The following is a 22,964-nucleotide window of genomic DNA, read 5'->3' as shown; positions in this document are numbered from 1 at the left end:
CTATGTTTCCAAATATCACTGGGTGAATCCGTTGCAATGAAAAAAAATGTTTAAGTTGTAAGATTATTCAACATGGACAAAAAACTTTACATCAAATATCAACAAAGAAAGTTTCACTCTCGCATCATTCATCATGTTTCTCTGAATTTGTTATTTACATGCCGCAGTGCCCCTGCTACAAATAAGTGGACCCCACTTCCCAACAGTTGTGAACTAGAATGAATTCCCACAAATAAAAATTATTGCATAGTGTGCTGCAACACTTTTTTACTCATCACCATTCAGACCCCAATCTGATAAAACTTACTTTAATGGAACAAATACCAGCAGACCATCCCATTTGATTAAATCTTAAAAAGAGAGAGAACTTTTGGATTTTTACCCTGTGTACCCTATCTTCTAATGGTCTAAATGAGCTCTTAGAGATAGTTTAACAATCAATTTTTTTACTCCCTGAAATTTCTTTTAGTTGAATATGTAATAACTAATGACTACTCTTATTCTTAATGCTATTAATATGTGTGACCCTTATTTATTGTTGAACTATTCTTTTTTTGCGGGGGGTATTAAAACAAAGAATACAAAGTATACTCCCTCTATCTATTTTCAGGTCATATCGCTATTAATTCTTATTTTGAGGATCCATTTTTCCTTATCTCCATAAAGTATCTGTCACGAAGGGTCTGTGGACCCACTGGGCTGTACCGCCTTGGTGGTAAGGCAGCTGGCCAACAGGGAGCAGGTGAGAGTCTATAGTTCTATAGCTACCTGTGGCAGCTCAGACAGCAGCAGGGCAGGCTCGGCTGGGACTAGGTAGCAGACGGACGTCAGGCGAGGTGAAGCAGGTCAGACGTGGATGTAGCACGGCACGACTTTGGCACAGCTCAGTGCTAGACCAGGAATGTATGGAATGCTAAGAACAGGAACAGGTACAGGGACTGCAACAGGTAACACACTAGGAGGCCCATCACATAGACAAACTAGGGAACACAACAACGCTCAGGCATCGAACTGGGGGGCTGGACCCCTCTTATAGTCCAGGGTAGTCACGGGTCAAGGTTCATCCACAATGTCCGGTGCATGCGCTCCCCTTTAAGAGCGGGCACGAGCGTGCGCACCCTACGGGACCCGGCTTAGATGAGTGGACGCGAGTGCTGGGGTCTCCAGAGGAGGAGGCTGGAGCCATCGCTTGCCGACTGGTGGCTGCGGCTGTCAGGATGGGAACGGAGTTGACAGCCCGCAGCCACGGACATTACAATATCCGTAGTTCCTTATGGACACCTCGCAACAATCTAACTGGTTGCCTTACTATAATACACTGTTTTACAAATACACTACCCTTGTTCACCAGCTAGCATGGTGTCCACCATAGTTTTACTGCTTGAAACACATGGCCAATAAGTTTCGCTATATATTGATTTGAATCATCCTACTTAACTCCTAAAGGGGTTAATCCCATACTGAAACACGCTGTCAGTTGAATAAAAATGGCCACATAATTTCTGTGAGACTGGAAAGTCTATCGGTCGCTCCTAGCAATCCGTTGTTCAGTTTATTTCCATATTCAAGTTTATCTGCAGCCATTGACTGCTGGTAGCTTGGGGACTGCGGCCGCCTATCTATCTTCTACTTTAAAAGCCATTACTGGAGTTGAGTCTAAGTTTGCACAACTCCATCAGGTGAGCACCTACTTGGCGTGTATAGTGTTTTTACCTCTTCCATTATCACCCTTTGGTGCATCGTGTGTTGCTTTTGTCTATTAGGTGTCAACACATACACCGTGTTCCAAATTATTAAGCACATTGGATTTAAGTGTCATAAACATTTAATTATTAGTTTTTCAATTAAACTCATGGATGGTATTGTGTCTTATGGCTCTTTGGATCATTGTAATAAATCTCAGACACCTGTGATAATTAGTTTGCCAGGTGTGCCCAATCAAAGGAAAACTACTTAAGAAAGACGTTCCACATTATTAAGCAGGCCACAGGTTTCAAGCAATATGGGAAAGAAAAAGGATCTCTCTGCTGCCGAAAAGCGTGAAATAGTGCAATACCTTGGACAAGGTATGAAAACATTGGATATTTCAAGAAAACTTAAGCGTGATCATTGTACTGTGAAAAGATTTGTGGCTGATTCAGAGCACAGATGGGTTTGTTCAGATAAAGGCATAATGAGGAAGGTTTCTGCCAGACAAATTAATAGGATTAGGAGAGCAGCTGCTAAAATGCCAAGGCAAATGTAATGTCGGGGTAGGGAAACAGACAAGTGAGCCCTAATCTACCCGCCACTCAGTCCCTGCCTACTTGCAACGACCCTCCCTAGGCGACGGGGAACAACTGGGCGACGGTCCCTACAGTCAATAGGTGCACTACAGACAAACAGACAAGGGTACAAAGAAGCCAGGGAAATGGGGAAGTTGCCCACGGGAACACCGTGAGCAACAAGCGAGGTGAACGAGCCGAGTCAAACCAGGAGATGAGCGAGGTACAAAAACGCAGAGCAGAAGAGTGGTCAGAAAAGCCAAGGTCAATCACAAGCAGAGGATCAGCAGTTCAAGAAGCTGCAGCAGGGCCAGGAAACAAACAGAGAAGAATCACAAGCAAAGGAGGAACAGGAAAGGCAGGTATAAATAGACAGAGGGCGGGAGCTAGCTCCGTCTGGCCAGGCTGTGATAGGCTCTCCCACTCCTAAGCCTGCCATCCTGGGTGGTGGAAGATGGAGTCAGTTTCACAGACATAGAAGCAGGTGCAGACTGACTACCTATGGGCGTCGACACAGAAGTTGTGTCTGGCAGATCCTTTACAGTACCCCCCCCCTTTTATGAGGGGCCACCGGACCACTTCTAGGTGGACCTGGTTTATTGGGGAAACGAAGGTGGAACCTCCTGAGCAATACCCCAGCATCAACATCCCGAGCAGGTACCGAAGTCCTCTCCTCAGGCCCGTATCCCCTCCAATGGACCAGGTACAGGGAACAGGAGGTTTCCGTTCTCACCCCTGAGGGGGTGGAATTCGAGGTGGCCAAGATTGTGGACAGCAAGATGGTCCAAGGCTCCCTCCAGTACCTGGTCCATTGGAGAGGATACGTGCCTGAGGAGAGGACTTGGGTACCCGCCCGGGATGTTCAGGCTGGGGTATTGGTCAGGAGGTTCCACCTCAGTTTCCCCAATAAACCAGGTCCACTTAGAAAGGGTCCGGTGGCCCCTCATAAAATGGGGGGTACTGTAAAGGATCTGCCAGGCACAACTTCTGTGTATACGTCCATAGGTAATCAGTCTGCACCTGAGTCTATGTCTCTGAGACTGACTCCAGCTTTCACCACTCAGGATGGCAGGCTTAGGAGTGGGAGAGCCTATCGCAGCCTGGCCAGACGGAGCTAGCTCCCGCCCTCTGTCTATTTATATCTGCCTTTCCTGTTCCTCCTTTGCTTGTGATTCTTCTCGTGTGGTTTCCTGGCCCAGCTACAGCTTCTGACTATTTGATCCTGCTCCATACTGACCCTGGCTTTCTGACTACTCTCCTGCTCTGCGTTTGGTACCTCGTGCACTCCTGGTTTGACTCGGCTCGTTCACCACTCTTGTTGCTCACAGTGTTGCCGTGGGCAACTGCCCCATTTCCCTTTGCTTTGTGTTCCCTTGTCTGTTTGTCTCTTGCACTTACTGAGCGTAGGGACCGCCGCCCAGTTGTACCCCGTCGCCTAGGGCGGGTCGTTGCAAGTGGGCAGGGACAGAGTGGCGGGTAGATTAGGGCTCACTTGTCCGTTTCCCTACCCCCGTCATTACAACACTGCTCTGTACTGCTTTATTATCTACTTCATGCTGCTGCTGATTCTATATATGTAATAGAGATAGTGAGTAGGATTCTCTTCTTCTATGTATGCAGTATATAGAAGACATGATAGCAGTTGGGCTCCACCCACTAGCTCAGAGACAACTAAGAATTGGAGATAGAGCGTGCAGAGGGGAAAACGTCTAAATAATGCAGAATAGAAGTCATATAATGGTCAGAAATAGTGTTATTCCTCATGTACACACATATGACAGCTTATTCTGAAAAGTCACCTGAAAAGTTATGTATGCTTAAAAGTGTACCTATACTTTCATAAAACTTTTGACACGTCATATTGACATGTCAGAAGTTTTGATTGGTCGGGTCCGAGTAGTGAGACCCCCCACCAATCGATTAAACAAGACGGCAAAAGTGCTAAGGTGAGTGCTGTGCCTCTTTGCGTCTGTTCGCCTCTAATCAGCACAGCGTTCTTATTGTAGCGATCGGTGGGGGCCGCAGTGCTCGGACCCCCACCTATCAAAACTTCTGACATGTCAAAAGTTTTATGAAAGTATAGGTATACTTTAAGTTACAAATCCATTTACTGCCCTTGACATTTTCTTGATGTAATCAGTTTTTGTGCAATCTAATGGAATTATTTTCCACACTGAAACAAATTGTTCCTTGGGTATCATATATATGTATACTTCTATATTGCCGGGATAATGGGTGGCCCATGAAGCCTTTAGAAATATTGCCAAAATGCTCTCTCAATCTCTTATAGATGGGTCTCCTAGTTCGGCCCACATATAGTTTACTGCACATACAATGAATAAATAACGCACTTGGTTTGACAGGTAATAAATTCTTTGATCTTAAATGAATTTATTCCATCTGAGCTCCTAACTTTCTTAGTGGTTTACTGTGGTTTTGATTTTATTTAATATGTGGCAAGTATAACATTTGCATTTGGATTTCTTTGGCTTTAGGTGCAGATTACCCACTTTTTCACTTCTTAAAAAATGTATTGCAGGATGAGTTGATGTTTTTATTTGGACCATTTTTGGGAACATACGATATTTGATCCCTTTTTATTCTGTTTTTGGGAGGTAAGATGAACAAAAAGCAGCAATTCTGGCATTATTGTTTTTTGGGGAGTTTTTTTAGCAGCGTTCACCTTGCGGGAAAAATAACGTGATCATTTTATAGCTCGAGTTATTATGGAGAAGGGGATACCAATTATGTATAGCTTTTTTCGTTTTCTTATTTTTCTTGGTTTCTTATTTTCCTTACATAATAAAGCAATTAGGTAAGGGGGGTTTGCTTTATTTTTTTATATTTGTATATATACTTCTTTTTTTATACATTTTACTAAACTTTTTTATAAAAAATTTTTTAGTCCCAATGGGGGACTTGATTATGCGTTCGCCTGATCGCTGGTATAATACACTGCACTAATTCTGGATTGCAGTGTATTATGCCTCTTAACATAACACTGGAAGGCCTCCTATTAGGCCTGTACTAGGATGGCAAATTTGGGGGCCATTATTAGGCAAGGGGCAATGCCGCTCAGTGGGGGCCGCTATCAATATTGACCGCAGCTAGCTTTGTTTATAGGCATTGCAGCAGGGTCTCAGGGTGTCAACTGCTGTGCCTGTACCATCACTGTGCCGTACATGTACAGCGGTTTGCGGAAACTACCTACCGCTGCGCCGTACATATAAACGGTACATGACGGGAAGGAGTTAATGGACATTAAATATGTAACTTGATTTTATGCTTAACTATGATCACTTTAAAGTCTAAAGCACAAACCCCATACCTAGTCCAACAAAATCTTGAGTATACCTCTGTGTATATATAAAAATAAATAAATATATATATATATATATATATATATATATATATATATATATATATATACAAATGGAAAAGCAGCAGCACTCAAAATGCAATTCCAAGATGGTCTCAGGTGCAAGCAGGTAATCCCGAATCAGGGGATATAGATGAACATTGAAGAAAATCCCGCAGCACTCCGTGTTAGTGAAAAAAATGGTAGTTCGCTAATCCAGCACAAGCTGCAACGTTTCCATCCTGCAATAGGACCATTATCAAGCATGCTTGATAAAGGTCCTATAGCAGGACGGAAACGTTGCAGCTTGTGCTGGCTTAATAAACCACCATTTTTTTCACTAACACGGACTGCTGTGGGATTTTCTTCAATATATATACATATATATATATATATATATATATATATATATATATATATATATATATATACATACATAATCCATGCGAATCTCAGACTTGAGCCTTGGTTGAAGAAGTGAATTCTGGTCATAGTGGTCAAAAAGTCTATGGTTTGGGTCATATAACAATTTAATAAAGTATTGAAATATAGTTATACTGTATACTACTAGTGCTTTATTAATAATAATAAAAAAATCTCAACCAACCTTTTCGGAAACACACTTCTGTAACAAATTTTTCTGCTTTTCACTTTTAGGGAACTGTCCATGCCAAGAGGAACTCAGAGAGAAGCTGGCACTCTTTTTATGTGCTCTTGTCAAGCGGCCTGGAAATATCTGCATATCAAGTTCTTTTTGTCGAGAGCCCTCACAACTTTGGTTTTTACAACTTTGCTCTTCCATTTTAGAGACAGGGTATGGGGGAATGAGCAGGTTATCCTGGGATTTATGAAATAGTTTGCTTGCTGTCACAGAAAAGGACAAACCATTAGATCACTAAGAACAGACCACCAGCATTATGCAGATTCAACTCAAAGCCCATTTTTCTATCCACATGCATTAAAGGAGTATTTCAGCCCCACACATTTATAAATTATACACTAAATAGGTGATATGTTGGATTGGTGGGAGTCTGACTCCTTGGCCATCAACAATTGCTAGAACGGGGGACCCCAGTTCTCTGCCCCCCACCCTCCTAAGTCGCACTACTTTGGCAAGGAGGAGATGGAATGGAGTGGCGGTCGAGCATGCACGCTGCTGCTTCACTCAAACTCTTGGAGTGACGGAAACAGCCGGGTGTTTGCTCTCCTGTTTGCATCACACCTATACAGTTTGAATGAAGGGGGTCCCCGTTCTATCCACAGCTGAGGGTCCAGTGGATATGTGGTAAATGTGTATTGCTGGAATATCATTATTTTACCCCCAATTTACAAAAATTATTTTAGGGACTAGTATCATATACATTTGCCACTAACGTGTCTATTTGTGTTAGGCTATGTTCACAAGATAGCAACGCATCAAGTTGATATAATGTTACATGTGGCAAAAACTCTTAAAATTGTTATAAGTATATTACCTATACGATCAGATTTGCTTCGGTGTTCCAGATTTCTGTGAGTGATTAGCTCATTGATATAAGAGGTGGGCACATTGAATAGTTCGCTTTTTTCACAATCTCCGACTTTCCTGACTTGCCACCAATCTTTATCCAGCTTGTTTAGAAGTAGAAGTACGTCCCCTTCTTTCAGACTAATGATCCCTCCATTAGCAACCTTGAACATATAGCTGCGAAGGACTGTCAAGATCACTGGCTTTGTTGTAGGGTGTGATCTTTTCCAAATACGGCCTTCTAGTGTCCAAAGCCCAGAGAACATCTCAGGAAACCTAAGAAAAAATAGCACAAAAGTAAATTCAAGATGGTGAAGATGTAAGTTCACTCTGCTTATTTTCAGGCTGATTTTGGAGTACAAAAGCCTAGTTTTATGCTCCAAAATACGCTTGAAATAAGCCTGCAAACAGTTTACCATTGATTCCAATGGGAAATACACTGCGCTGTTCACATGAGGTGTATTTTTAGGGTATGTTCACACAGGCTATTTTCAGCCGTTTTTCAAACCGCAAACGCCCAGAAAAAAAGCTAAAAATGCGGGGGGCTGAACCCCTCCAAACATCTGCTCATTAATTTCACGGGGGGACATTTTTTACGCGGCCATTTTTTAAAAACCCCCGCGTAAAAAAACGCCTCGTAAAAAGAAGTGCATGTCACTCTTGAGCCGTTTTTGGAGCCATTTTTCATTGACTCAATAGAAAAACAGCTCCAAGAACGGCCGTAAAAAACGCAAGTTGCTTAAAAAATGTCTGAAAAGCAGAGGCTGTTTTCCCTTCAAAACAGCTCCGTATTTTCAGCCGTTTTTTGTTAAGCATGTGAACATAGCCTTACACTGCTTATATCAAAAACCGCTTCGTAAAAAGAAGTAGCATGTCACTTTTTTTAAGCTGATTTTCCATTGACACTGAAAAATGCCTAAAAAAAAGCTTCAAAAACGCCTTGAAAAAATCAGAGGCGGTTTTCCCATGAAAACAGCATCGTAATTTTCAGCCACTTCTTTTTCTACAAGTGAACATCCCCTTATAAGGGTATGTTCACACGACAGCGTCCGTAACGGCTGAAATTACGGGGATGTTTCCGCCTGAAAACATCCCCGTAATTTCAGTCGTAACGGCATGTGCAGGCGCTTGAACGCCGCTTCCATTACGGACGTAATTGGCGCTGCTATTCATTGGAGTCAATGAATAACGGCTCCAATTACGGCCAAAGAAGTGACAGGTGACTTCTTTGACGCGGGCGTCTATTTACGCGCCGTCATTTGACAGCGGCGCGTAAATTACGCCTCGTGTGAACAGACAAACGTCTGCCCATTGCTTTCAATGGGCAGATGTTTGTCAGCGCTATTGAGGCGCTATTTTCAGACGTAATTCGGGGCAAAAACGCCCGAATTACATCCGTAATTAGTGCGTGTGAACATACCCTAAGAAAGACATACAAATACTGTAGTGGAGTCAGTCATTTTGCATATTAATAAAAATGTAACCTATTCAGTTGAAATAGGTTACATTATTGAAGCATTAATAGATTACATATACATTAGATTTGCTGACAATCTAATGTGAATGGGAGCAGCCCATTGGTCCCCGGTCAGCAGATATGGGGTAAACAAGGATCGGGCAAATTGGATTTGAACGTACCTCAATCTATGTGTGGCCGCTAGATTCTCTCCCTATAGAAATTATCAGGCATGCGCAACAATTCTGATCATTCATACTTATGGGGAACTCAGGGTAGGTAGTCATCACCTAACCAATCATTTGGCTGATAGGTATCGTATGTATATGCCAGCTTTAGGGACAATCTTTGATTGAAATAATATGGTTGCTTAAAGTGAAAAATGGATTGCCCTGCAGAAAGTGCTCAAATACTACAGGCCCACCTTTAATACTAAAAATCTAAAGTGAATGACCACCCTTGAACTCTATTTTTTTTTTTTAATTCTGAATAGATCCAAAGTTGTGTGTTCATTTTTTAATATATCTTTATAGTGGTCCGGCCTCAATTTTTCTGGGTAGAGTTTAGGAGCTTACAGCATGCAGTTTTATTTTTTTCAATGTGTTACCGTATAAAGTTAGCACCCCTTAGTGGTGGCAGAAGGTTACCAGAAATTTACTATTTATCTTTATGTCTATACAGGGAATTTCTAACTCTGTATCAGAAAACAGAGCTCTGACTGCTGTAAAGATATATCAGGTAATAACCTAACCGCAGAAGAATATTCCAGACCAGAACTGATTTAGTTGCTATGAATATACTATGATTTCCAAGGTCTAAATAGTGTTGACCACCACCAACCTACCTCCCCCGGCGGCCGTGAGTTTCCCTTCTCTCAATGCCGGCGTTTCCCTCCTCCTCCCCAGGGACTACTTGCTAGTCCCTGCTCCCGTAGGGTGCGCAGGCTCTGGTGGTCTCTGAAAGGACATACAGTTACTGCGCGGTTCCTGCTGCACACTGTCGGTGACAGTGTGCAGCGGGAACCGGGAGGTCAGCTGTCCCCAACAGCTAACACTCCCCAGTCACTGGAAATGGACCCATAAAACCGGTACAATGCTGGCGATGGATCTTATCGGTGGATCTATACAGATCCACCGATTACATAATTTCTGCAAATAAAGTGTTAAAACCGTTCCCGGGACTTGTAATTAAGTTTGGGAACGGTTACTATGGTCCCCCCCTGCCCCATGTGACCCGCAATGAACCAATAGCAGCGGTCCATTGCCGGCGATTGCTGTGATTGGTGGGTCCCACCAATCACAGTGCGTTTTTCACCCAGGGCGGGTGAAAAATACCGGACACAGGCTCTGATCTCTTTGTTGGTGAAGAGAAGTTGGAGATCAGAGCCTGTGTCGTGTTGTGTGCCCCACACAAAGTGAAAATCAGAATTAACCCTTAGTTTCCTGCTCCTCTGATCCTAGTTTGTGACCCCACACACCTCCCAGTGTATAAGGGAGATATTCTTTTTTTCCATCCAAAAATCACTAAAAATATTTTCGTTGTTAGGTAGTTGTCTAGGTCATCTACATCAATTCGCCACGTCACTTGTCAGTTAGTGTCAATTAGTCACTGTCAGAGACATCACTTTGTCAGTTAGTATCAATCCGTCACTGTCAGTCATGTCACTTGTCAGTTAGTCAGTGCCAATATGTGTCAGTTAGTAAGTGGTACTAAATGTTTTTAAAAAAAATATTTGTGTTTATCAGTGTTTCGGGCGTTTTATGCCCCTGAAAAGACGGCTCCATTACGCCTGCAAACATCTGCCCATTGCTTGCAATGGGTTTTACGATGTTCTGTTCAGACGAGATGTAATTTCATGCGTCGCTGCAAAAGACGGCGCGTAAAAAGACGTCCGCGTCAAAGAAGTGCATGTCACTTCTTTGGATGTTTTTGGAGCCGTTTTTCATTGGCTCCATTGAAAAACAGCTCCAATTACGTCCATAATGGACGCCGCGAAAAACGTGAGTACTTGCAAGTATGTCTGAAATTCAGGAGCTGTTTTCGCCTGAAAACAGCTCCGTAATTTCAGACGTAATTTGTTAAGACGTGTGAACATACCCTTAGGGTATGTTCACACGGCCTATTTTCAGACGTAATTTGGGCGTTTTACGCCTCGATTTATGCCTGAAAAAACGCCCCTAATACGCCTACAAACATCAGGCCATTGCTTTCAATGGGTTTTACGATGTTCTGTTCCATACGAGCCTTTATTTTACACGTCGCTGTCAAAATATGGCGCGTAAAATGACGGCTTGTCAAAAGAAGTGCAGGACGGACACTTCTCGGGACGTTTATGGAAAACACCGCGAAAAACACCGCGAAAATCGCGAGTGGCTTAAAAAACGTCTGAAAATCAGGAGCTGTTTTCCCTTGAAAACAGCTCCGTATTTTCAAACGTTTTTGGTCACTGCGTGTGAACATACACTTAGTGTTTAGTGTTTTCCGTGAAGAAATGTAAAAAAGCGAAAAAATCATAGTGTGTCAGGGTATGTTCACACGCTTACTAAAAACGTCTGAAAATACGGAGAAGTTTTCAAGGGAAAACAGCTCCTGATTTTCAGCCATTTTTTTAGCAACTCGTGTTTTTCGCAGAGTTTTTTACGGCCGTTTTTGGAGCTGTTTTTCTATGGAGTCAATGAAAAACGTCTCCAAAAACAGCTGAAGAAGTGACATGCGCTTCCTTTTCACGGGCGGTTTTTTACATGGCCGTTTTTAAAAACGGCCACGTAAAAAAATGGCCCATCGGAACAGAACGCCGCTTTTCCCATTGAAATCAATGGACAGATGTTTGGAGGAGTTCTGCCACCGATTTTGTGGCTGTTTTTCGGCCATTTACGGCCCGAAAAACGGCAGAAAATAAGCCGTGTGAACATACCCTTAGCGTTAGCAAGCATTAGCTAGTGTTTTTAGTGTTTTATGTGAAAAAACTAAAAAAAATACAACACAAAATACAATTTGTTACAGAACTGTTTGTTACAGCTACGTGTGTATAAACTACATATATATATATATATATATATATACAGACACACAAATTAATAAAAATGGCTGCGAAGCGTTACACCGCTGAAGAGGCATATACCATGATCGCATCCGATACGGACTCAGCGAGAGGTAAAGAACCAGAGTTCTTTCTCTCGTCCTCCTCCTCCTCTAGTGACAGTGAGGAACCTCCTCGTAGTCGCAGGAGGGTTAGTGCCCGGGTTCTGCCTAACCTTGAAACTGCCGTTCTGCCTGACCCTGGTACTGCCAGCAGTGATTGGTCACCCCCAACCAATTACACCCCCCAAATCCCAGAATTTACTGCTGTGGCAAGAATTCATGTGCAGACGAAAGGGCTGCCTGTAATTGGATTTTTCAAATTGTTCTTTACCGACAATTTGTTAGAGCTTATGGTGGACCAAACCAACATTTACGCCCACAAATTTATAGCCGAACAACCCAACTCCTTTTATGCCCAGCCCAATCGTTGGCAACCGACTAATTGTGCAGAAATGCAAAAACATTGGGGGTTAGTCCTAAACATGGGTCTCACTAAAAAGCCCAAAGTGAGATCCTACTGGTCCTCGGACATTTTATATCATTGTCCGTTGTACCGAAATACTATGACCAGACATCGCTTTGAGGCCCTATAAAAATTTCTGCACTTTAGTGACAACTCCCAATGCCCCCAACCCAGGATGACCCCAACTGACAGACTTTATAAAATTAGGCCCCTCATAAACATTTTCTCCCAAAAATTTGACGAAATCTACACTCCCGACAAAAAGATTTCAGTTGATGAATCCCCGATGCACTTCAACGGAAGGCTGAAGTTTCGCCAATATTTTCCCCAGGTACGAGACCAAGGTCTACAGGCTGTGTGAGTCTGAGACCGGACACACACATGCTTTACGAGTCTGTGACAGGACAGGACAATACAGCCCCCAAATTGTCCCCCCGTTCTGTCTTCAACAGGGAAGATAGTGTGGGACTTCTTGCACCCATTGTTAGATCAGGGGTACAACTTGTACAAAAAAACAGCGGCTCCTTCCCAAGACCCTCATCGGCCAATCCCTGCAAATTGGAAAAAGCAGGGCATTGCTGCAGGATGGGGGTCCTGTGTCTGAAATACCAGGATAAATAAAGATGTATGCCTGCTGACATCTAAGCATGACTCCAGCTGCACCCCTGTCCCCACATGTGGAATCACAACGTCCCCGATGAAGCCTATATGCATTCAGGCATATAATAAATCCATGGGGGGGGTTGACCTGAATGACCAGGTATTAAAATCGTATAGTGCCATGCGAAAAAACAAAAAATTGGCAGTGTACCTTGTACAGATGGCACTGTACAATTAATTTTACATTTTCCTTAAAGCTGCCCACCCGGGTACCTACTTGGAGTACCAAGAAAAAATTATTACATTTCTTCTGCTTAGAGACGAGGTTGGGGAAACTTCTGCTGCTTCAAGTAGTTCTTGCCTTATCATTCCTGGGCAGCACTTTCTAAGTGATGTGCCTGCAACACCAAAAAAACACAGGGCACAACAAAGGGGTATCCGTAACGATGCCATATATCAGTGCGACGCCTGTCCATCAAAACCCTTACTCTATATGAAGGACTGCTTCCGCATCTTCCACACCATCCCGGATTATAACATTTATACTTTTAAAACCCCCACCACTACCTTTATCATTCTGGTCTTTCACACATTTTTTAAATTAGACACTAAAAAAAACGTATAACAAAACGAAAAACCCTCATTATACCCCTAGATGAATACCAAATACTCGAACAAATGTGTATGATCTGCACAATTTTTTAGGCCTATGCTTGTGGCTAAAAATCATCCAAGTAAAAATAAGGCCTCAAAATCCTTGTGGTGCTTCTTCACTTCCAGGGACTGCTATGTGTCCAGACAACATATTTAGACCAGAAAAAAAGGGGAGGATTCCTCCAGCTCACCTTATCATACCATGAGCCATGACTAAGGACGCAGCAGGCGTCTGAAACGCGTAGGCTACAGCCTATTATCTTTCAAACCATCCTCTGTACTCTGGACTAAACCCGCTTCCATTACTTTTCACTGCTTTTAAACTTACGAAAATAAAACTTGGAAGAAGTTTCCTGTTTTTACCAGATGCACCAATTTCCAGCGCTGGATCTAATCCTTTATCTTCCTTAACATATTTAGACCACTTTGGGGGTATTTCAAAACTCAGGAGAAATACCCCAATAAATATTATGGTGATTTCTTTCACTTACATGCTGTGTGAAAAATCTGCCCAAAAAAATTATGCATTTGTGAAATATTTAAGATTTTATTTTTTATGCCATATTTCCACTAAATTCAGCGAAAAAAACGATGGGGTCATAAAAGTGATCACACCCCTAAATACATTCTTTGAGGTGTGCAGTTTCCAAAATGGGTTCACTTCACTGTACTGGTACCTCAGGAGCTCTGCAACCGCGAAATGGCACCTGAAAACCATTCCTTCAAAATCTGTGCTCCAAATTGTGCTCCTTCTCTTCTGAGCCCTGCCGTGGGTTCAAAGAGCAGTTAATTACCACATATGGGGGATTGCCGTAATCAGGAGAAATTGCATTACAAATGTTGGGGTGCTTTTTCTCCTTTATTCGTTGTAAAAATTAAGAAATTCTATGCTTTTTCAGAAAAAAAGCAGATTTTCATCTTCACAGTCTATTTCCACTAAATTCTGCAAAAAACCTGTGGGCCAAAATGCTAACTATACCACTAGAAAAAAATCCTGGAGGAGTGTTGTTTCCAAAATGGGGTCACTTTTGGGGGATTTCCACTGTTTTTGTCCCTCGAAGGCATTGGAAACACGACATGGCACCAAAAACCATTCCAGCAAAATCTGCGCTCAAAAATCCAAATGGTGCTCCTTCCTTGAGCCCTGTTGTGGGTCTAAACAGCAGTTTATTACAAAATATGGGATATTGCCGTAATCGGGAGAAATTGCTTTACAAATGTTGGAGTGCTTTTTCTCCTTTATTCCTTGTAAAAATGTAAAAAAAAATCTGAATAAAAATCAATTTTCATTTTCACAGACTAATTCAAATTAATTTAGCAAAAAAACTGAACGGTCAAAATGATAACTATACCCGTAGATAAATTCCTTGAAGGGTGTAGTTTCCAAAATGGGGTCACCTTTGGGGGGTTTCTACTGTTTTGACATCACAAGACCTCTTCAAACCTGACATGGTGCCTAAAATATATTCTAAAAAAAAAAAGAGTCCTCAAAATCCACTAGGCGCTCCTTTGCGCTTCAGTCCATTAGCACACTAGGACCACGTGTGGGATATTTCTAAAATCTGCAGAATCTGGGCAATAAATATTGAGTTGTGTTTCCCTGGTAAAACCTTCTTTGTTACAGAACAAAATGTATTACAAATTAATTTTGGCAAATAAAATTAAATTCTAAAATTTCACCTCTACATTGCTTTAATTCATGTGAAACGCCTTAAGAGTTAAGAGACTTTGAGAATGCTGTTCTGAATACTTTGAGGGGTGCAGTTTTTTTAATTTGGTGATTCATTGGGACTTTCTAGTACATAAGGCCCTCAAAGTCACTTCAGAACTGAACTGGTCCCTGAAAAAATAGCCTTTTGTAATTTTCTTGAAAATGTGAGAAATTGCTGCTAAAGTTCTAAGCCTCGTAACGTCCTAGAAAATTAAAAGCATGCTCAAAAAATGATGCAAACATAAAGCAGACATATGGGAAATGTTAACTAGTAACTATTTTGTGTGGTATTACTATATGTTGTCCAAGCAGATACATTTAAATTTCGAAAAATGCTATGTTTTGCAAATTTTCTCTAAATTTTGGTGTTTTTCACAAATAAATATTACATTTGTCGACCAAATTTTTGCGCTAACATAAAGTACAATATGTCACGAGAAAACAATCTCAGAATCGCTTTGATAGGTATAAGCTTTGAAAAGTTATTAGAACATAAAGTAACACATGTCAGATTTGAAAAAATTGGCTGTGCCACAAGGCCAAAACAGGCTGCGTCCTTAAGAGGTTAAAAAAACATTAGGACCTGTCAGCTCTGTCTATATTAGTAAATATTTGTATTCCCTATAAAATCACAATTCTGGAGTGTATTTTCTTAGAACTCTGCTTTGTGCCATTCCTCTGTAATTCCTGCTAGAAATGTATGCGTAAATTGAAAACTGGGTGTTACCATTGCCTTTTTTAAAGCGGTGTTTCCCTACACAGGCTGACACTGTGAGCATGGAATGGACAGTGTCAGACTGTGTACGGAAACCCCCCAACTGGAAAAACTCAGTTGTCAATTTATTCATAAATTTATAGGAGGAATAACAGAGGAACGGTACATCCCAGATTTCTAAGAAAAGGTGCTCAAGAATCTATCTTATGGGAATTACAAACATTTACTAAAACAGAAATGTTGTAACAGAACGGAGCCAAGTGCCTACTTACGGTGTCCGGCATCATCTTTCAGCCATTTTCAGAGTCTGCGCTCCCTCCAGTGGTTGACCTGCGTCACTGCACACCTGGAGTTCCCCCAAGTGGTCAAAGTGAAGTACTACACATCAAATCTCCTAGAGATCTTGAGGAGCCACCTTCAAATTAGAAGACTTCTCTCTGCTGTAACAGATACAATTGGACTGCCCTCTTAAGCCTCTTTCTGAGCACCAACAGGTGCCAGAGTATTATGTCCCAAGCTGAATCCAGCACTCTTCTTCCAGTACCTGTGAATGACTATTTGTATACCTGACCTTAGCTAGTGACTCTTTTTTTCTAAACTATTGATTGTGCCCCTTTTGCCTCACAGGACTATTCTCTTGGATCTTGATTTGGCACTGCATCCTCATACAGTCACTTGGCTGCAGTGGCGTAGCTATAGGGGTCGCAGCGGTCCAAGTTGCGACCGGGCCCCTAAGCCTCAGTCTGTAATGTAATGTATTGTGTTGTAATGTAAGGTATTGTAATATATTGTGTTGTGATGCCATGTATTGTGTTGTATTGTGCTGTTTGCGGTGGAGAGGGGGGGCGTTAAATTACAGCCTCCCCTCCTCTCTCCACCGCAAACTGCACAATACAACACAATACAGTATAGTAACACATGACTGTATGAGAGCGGAGCTGCCGCTGTGTGATACAGTCACTGCCCCGCTCCTGAGTCCTGACATTTGCGCGCCGTCAGGATGATGCGAAGCGGCCGGCGCTGCACTAATGATCTGCAGCACTGAAGACAGAACATGGCGGGTGCACTACAAAACACCCCCATGTTCTGTCTTCAGTGCCTGAACCGCCGCTCATTAGTGCAGCGCCGGCCGCATCACCTCAGGCTGACCGCGCGCGCACTTCCTGTCAAGAGCGGGGCAATGACTGTATTACACAGCCGCAGCCCCGCTCTATAACGGCGGAGATCAGGGAAACCTCTCATCTCCGCTGCTATTCTCCTGAATGCTGCGATCAAAGCTGACTGCAGCATTCAGGGGAAAATGAGAAGGGGGGATGCCCCTGGATCGCGTCACAGGGAATTCCTGTGACGTGATTGAGGGACATTCCATATATGGGCAGACAGCCCAGGGTCCATTGAAGGACCCCAGGGCTGTCTTGCCATATTTCGTGTTGTTAGGGCATACTGAGGTATGTCCTAACAACTGCCTGTGTACTATCAGTACACAGGCTAATGTACTGGCATATACATATATGCCAGTACATTAAAGTTTAAAAATAAAGTAAAAACATAAAGTAATGTTAAATAAAAAAAATACACATACACCTTTTTTACAAGAAACAATAAAATAAGTCTCAATACCTAAAATATACACGTATTGAGTATTGGCGCGGCCGTAATAACCTGCACAACAAATTTTTTGCATAATTTATGATGTGTGCGCTGTAAAAAAATAAAATAAAAACTGCTTTCTATCACTTATTGTGGGGCACAAGGTGCGATGATGAATTTAACCTCCAAGTTCCTCACATTAATAGTAATTAACCACATCATGTACCTTACATATTAACCCATTATGATTGAGAAACATGATGGGGTTAATTACTATAATGTGAGGCACATTCAAAATTCATCACACCTCGCGCCTCACATTAGAAAACGAAAGAACTTTTTTTATTATTACTGTTGGCAAAGTAAACGAAGTATCGGTATCGAAGTCCAAATTTTGGTATCGTGACATCCCTACACTGTGGGTCGCATCCCCCTGGGGGTTTGTGTGAAGACCTCCGGGGGGTCGCGAGTCACTCACCGAGGTCCCGGCTCCATTCAATGCTGGAGCAAGGAGCTGACGTTTCCTTGATCCAGCATTCACTGTGCCCTGAGCGGCTCGACGTAGGCTGGCGGGATGTAGCGACATCATCGCGCCTGCCTGCGTCCCTCATAGCACACACCGGAGGAGGCGAATGATCCTCCACCCGGCGTGGGAACAGGGATAGGTAAGTAATTATGCTATTTTTCTATTATGCACATATGGAGCATTATACTGTATGGGGGCTGATATTGCAGGGGGGGCATTATACTGCATGGGGGCTGATAATATGAGGGGCATTATACTGCATGGGGCTGATATGGGGGAATTATACTGTATGGGGGGCTGATATGGGGAGCATTATACGGTATGGGACTGTTAGGGGGGGCATTATACGTTATGGGGCATTATACTGTGTGGGGCAGCTATGGGAGCATTATACTGTGTGGGGGCATTATACTATGGGGGCTGTTGGGAAAGGCGTCTGGGCATAGGCGCGTGCAGGGGTCTGATGATGATGGTGGTGTTGGGGAGTGGTAGGGGGGCCCAAGCTGAATTCTTGCACCAGGGCCCATGAGCCTTTAGCTACGCCCCTGCTTGGCTGTCTCCAACTAACCACACTAAGGGAGCAATAAGGAGGCTGCAATCTGCAAGTCCCTGGCAAGTTAATAAAAAAAAGGAAGCCAGTTAGACTCCGCACGTTAACACTGCCAGTGCTAACCCTAAACTGGCAAACAGGAATCCAATATGTCCATCCAGGTTTGCAACACATAAGGAGAGCTGACAGGTACTTTTTAAAGTGAGTCTGTCAGTTTCTTTTTGGGCAATAAACCAATAAGAGTGCCGGGTAGGGGACTTCACAAGCTCTTGTGTGTAAACCCTGCCCAACACCTGCCCCCTGGCCTTGATTGATGGCTCCAGCATTTACTGACATCACTGGAGTCGTCAGTGAAATCCGCGTGTCACATGCCAAGTACCTCAGTAATGCAGTTGCCCACAGCAGTGAAAGTCCTGCACTTGCACCAGTTAGGCAACTCACTGAAGTACAGCGCATGCATCGCATTCTTTTCCCTGCCAAACCCAGTGACATAGGGTAATGTTGGAGTCTTTATGTACTAACAACTTACAGGAGACTTACAATCTTAGCAAGTGATGGCATATATGCCATCAATTGGTGATTGTGATCATGAGAGTCTGGCCACAGGGACCCCCCACTCATTGGGAGAATAAAGGGGCCAAGGTCCCTTCTGCATTTTCTCTGCAATGTGCCTCTCCATTCCAGGGTACTGCAGAGAACTGCAACTCAGCCGCATTCAGGTAAATTAGCTGATTGCAGTACCTGAACAGCGCACTGTACAAGTTTGCATCTCCCTAATGCGACCAATGGATGGCGGTCCTAGCACCCGGACTCCGTTGACAGGGGCGGCGTCAGCAGCCGGCGGACCCGGGCAAGTGCCGGGGCCCAATGTTCTTGTAGAGGCCCAACATACGTTGCGGCGCAGATGACGTAATCAATTTGCGCTGACGTGATTACATCATCTGCGCTACTGCGCTGTACCGCTTGTTATTGTGGATGCGAGCAGCGCCAAGTACCAGTAAGAAGACAGTGACAGGGCCATTCAGCTTGTCGTGAGAACGTGTTAGGTGTGATTTTTTTTCATTATTTTTATTGGAGCAAAGTGACCAAACTGCGGACACAAACTTGTGACCTAAAACTTTTACATGGGGGAACAAACTGGGGGCCTAACTTTTATATGGGGGCAGGGCAGAAACTGGGGGCCTGACTTTTACATGGGGGCACAAACTGGGGGATTAGCTTTGATATGGGAGCACAAACAACGGATTAACTTCTATATGTGGGCACAAACTAGCGGACTAACTTCTATATGGGGGCACAAACTAGCAGACTAACTTCTATATGGTGGCACAAATTAGCGGACTAAATTCTATATGGGGGAACAAACTAGCGGGCTAACTTCTAAATGGGGGCACAAACTAAGGGCCTAACTTCTATATGGGGGCTTAAAGGGGGCCTAAATTCTATACAGGGGCATAAAGGAGACCTACTTTCTATATGGGGGCATAAACGGGGCCTAACCAGGGGTGTCGTTAGCACTGGGCCTTCGGGCCCAAGCCCCGGATCTTGGCCCGGTGCCCCGGATCCCCAGACGACTGCCACATTCAGTGGTGTAGCTATAGGGGTCGCAGTGGTCGCAATTGCGACCAGGCCCCTGTTACTATAGTAATGACACTATACTTACCCCCCCTGAGTGCAGTGGAAGTCCTAACATCTTTTCGCATCATAACGTCACGACGCTGGATAGTGTCAAGGCATCCGCTGTGCCCGGAGCCAAAGAGGATTGTGAGTGTATCATTACTGTCTGCTGGGCTCCTTTATCTAAGCCTGCCTTGTGCTAGACTTCGAGACAGGGTCTAACAGACATGGTAGGCTTAGATACATGACCATATCAAATGTTTTCATATTCACTGTCTAGTTTCTGCCTTTATACTGCCGCCGCTCAAGTTACACTGCAAAGGGGCCCACTAAGGCTCTGTCGCCCAAGGGCCCACATAAACCTGGAGTCGGCCCTGCCCGTTGCGATTGGAGGGTGCCAATGGTTAGCATGGCAGCCTGGGCGCCTAATGAAGGCCTCCCGCAGGGCTTGATAGGAGAATGTCAAAATCACGATATACTGCAATACATATACCTATATCTTCATTGAGCTTCCTATTCAATTCATTGAGAAAGCGCACAGTTAGTACATACAACGCGGTTTTTTTACGCAAGCATACTTAAAAAACCGTGTAGTGTAAAAAAGAATCGTAAGGTACATTTTTGAACACATAAAACGCGCCAAAAACACGCCAAATATTCCCATAGTCAATGGGAGTCCTGATTGCGTGTCAAAAAAACGTGCAAAAAGCGCGCACAAAATGTGTAAAAAAGGCAGGTAGAAAACACTTTAAAACCGCCTGTATTTTAAAAACAGCTTCACAAGAAATGCTAGCGTATTTGGCATGTTTACATATCTTTAATTTGAGCGAGCGCCGTGTGAACATGCCCTTAATGTTCAAAAATCCCCACTTTTTCTATTTTCCCCTAAAGCATTGTAAAAAAATTAATAATAATAAACATAATTGGTATCGCCGGCATCCATAAAAGTGTTAACTATTACAATATAACATTATTTATAACATTATTTAACCCACATGGTGAACCCCATAAAAAATAAAAGGGATCAAAAACTCGCATGTACCCCAAGATGGTAAGATTAAAAAATAAGCCCTCATACCGCTCAATCAACGGAAAAAGAAAAAAGTTATGGCTCCCAGAATGTGGCGACATAAAATAATGTTTGGCTTTTGTAAGGTGAAAATATCAAGCTTTAAAGTGCAACCTGCACAACAATATCTTCAGTGCAAAAAATTGTCTAATTACCTCACAATCAAATATTTAGTCAGCAAAGAAACAACTTTTCTTTTCTTTTCAACAAATTTTATTGAAAGTTTTTTACAACAAGGTAAAGGGCATATTTCGAAAACACAAATAAATAATACTGAACAAAAAATCAATCTATACACTCAGCAAATTATATTGCAATTATAAAGACAAAGTGTCGAATATTCGTGGTTGCAGTAACAGTAAATATGCAGGTTCGATATAATAAAAGAAACAGCATAAAGACAAGAGACGAAACAGGGGGGAGTAGAAGGATTGGGAAGAGTATAGCGGAAAGCTGGGAAGGTAAGGGGGGGGTTGTCGGCCAGAAATCTGCTATGAAAGAAGTCGTTTGACTTTAATAAGCAGTAATCATATTGGCAGGCAGGTGAGGGTATGCGTAGCTAATCCAGGGTAACCAGAGCGACTCAAATCCGGCAACTCTATCTAATAAGATACTTGTAAGTTTTTCGTTCACAAATATCTGGTCTATTCTTGTTTTGACCTCTGCAAAAGTTACTGTACGTTTTTTCCAGGAGTGGGCGATAGTTATTTTAGCAGCCAATAGGATATAAGAGAATAGTCGAAATTGTGCATTCGTGAGTTCTGGAGGTTTGTAATGGAGAAGAGCTATCCTAGCGTCCCTACGTATAAGTATGCCGAATAAACTTTGGGCGAGGCCAAACACCCTACTCCAGAATCGTATAAGCCTTGGGCAGGACCACCAGATGTGGAGCATGTCACCGGGAGTGTGGCAACCACGAAAGCATGAGTCGGGGTAGGTGGGAAAAGCGCGGGCAAGTCGACTAGGAACCAGATACCACCTCATCATGACTTTATAGGCTGATTCTAAGATATTCATATTAATAGAGCAGTGCGACATTGTATTCCAGATACTGTGCCAATCTGCTGGTTCAAGCGTCACCCCCAAATCCCGGTGCCATCTATCCACATATGTGTGAGGAACAGGTGTGGGATTGTTAAGAAGCCACTTATATAATATTGATATGATCCCCTTAGTGTTAGGGCTAGTTTCGCAGATTCGCTCGAACTGAGAGAAGGAGTCAGAAGCAGTCTTATTATGAATAAGAGAAGTAATCCAATTCTTGAGTTGTAAATATCGGAATACTTCGCCATTGGGAATCTGCCGAGAGGTGCAAAGAAACAACTTTTAATAATACTGCTTAAAAATATTAGAGTACATAGAACACACCATATAGACAAACAATTGTGCTGTGCAGCAATGGAATGCGCCAAAATCTACATATACAAGAAAAAGATGGTAAATCCCACTCTACATTATATTCATATAGTATGAGAATCAACAGATAGCCACAGTCAAAGGCTCATATATAACAGATGCTATTATAATACAAGTCATAAATGGGTGGATCTTCTAAATTTTCATCCTAGGGCACAATAGACCTGGACAAGGAGAAGTGAGTCCCTCCTACCCGTGGAATAATAGAGATGGTGCAAATCCAGGCAGTCGGCTTGAGAAGGATGGGTCAATAAAAATTAAACCCTTTGATAAAGGGGGTAATATTATGGCTTTTAAAACAACATAATATCGGATTATGTGTGAAAAAATACTCTCGGATGAGATTGGTTATGAGGTGCTACCAGGCAACTCGACAGAACGTTTTCA

General features: G+C 42.9%; 1 protein-coding gene across 1 annotated transcript in view; it reads right to left on the bottom strand.

The window, feature by feature from the left end:
• ARHGAP9 (Rho GTPase activating protein 9) overlaps window positions 1-7,395 on the bottom strand; it is a 174,495-nt gene extending 167,100 nt beyond the window's left edge. Inside the window, exons 1-2 of the mRNA XM_075850164.1 lie at window positions 7,098-7,395; window positions 6,230-6,486 (exon numbers count right to left, since the gene is read on the bottom strand). Coding sequence (XP_075706279.1) covers window positions 6,230-6,486; window positions 7,098-7,395 — 555 coding nt within the window. The remainder of the gene's footprint in view (window positions 1-6,229; window positions 6,487-7,097) is intronic.
• Window positions 7,396-22,964: the final 15,569 nt, after the last annotated feature.

Source organism: Rhinoderma darwinii, chromosome 2 (genome assembly GCF_050947455.1).
Source record: "Rhinoderma darwinii isolate aRhiDar2 chromosome 2, aRhiDar2.hap1, whole genome shotgun sequence".
In the NCBI taxonomy this organism is placed as follows: Eukaryota; Metazoa; Chordata; class Amphibia; order Anura; family Rhinodermatidae; genus Rhinoderma; species Rhinoderma darwinii.
This window is presented reverse-complemented; position numbering and strand designations above follow the sequence as displayed.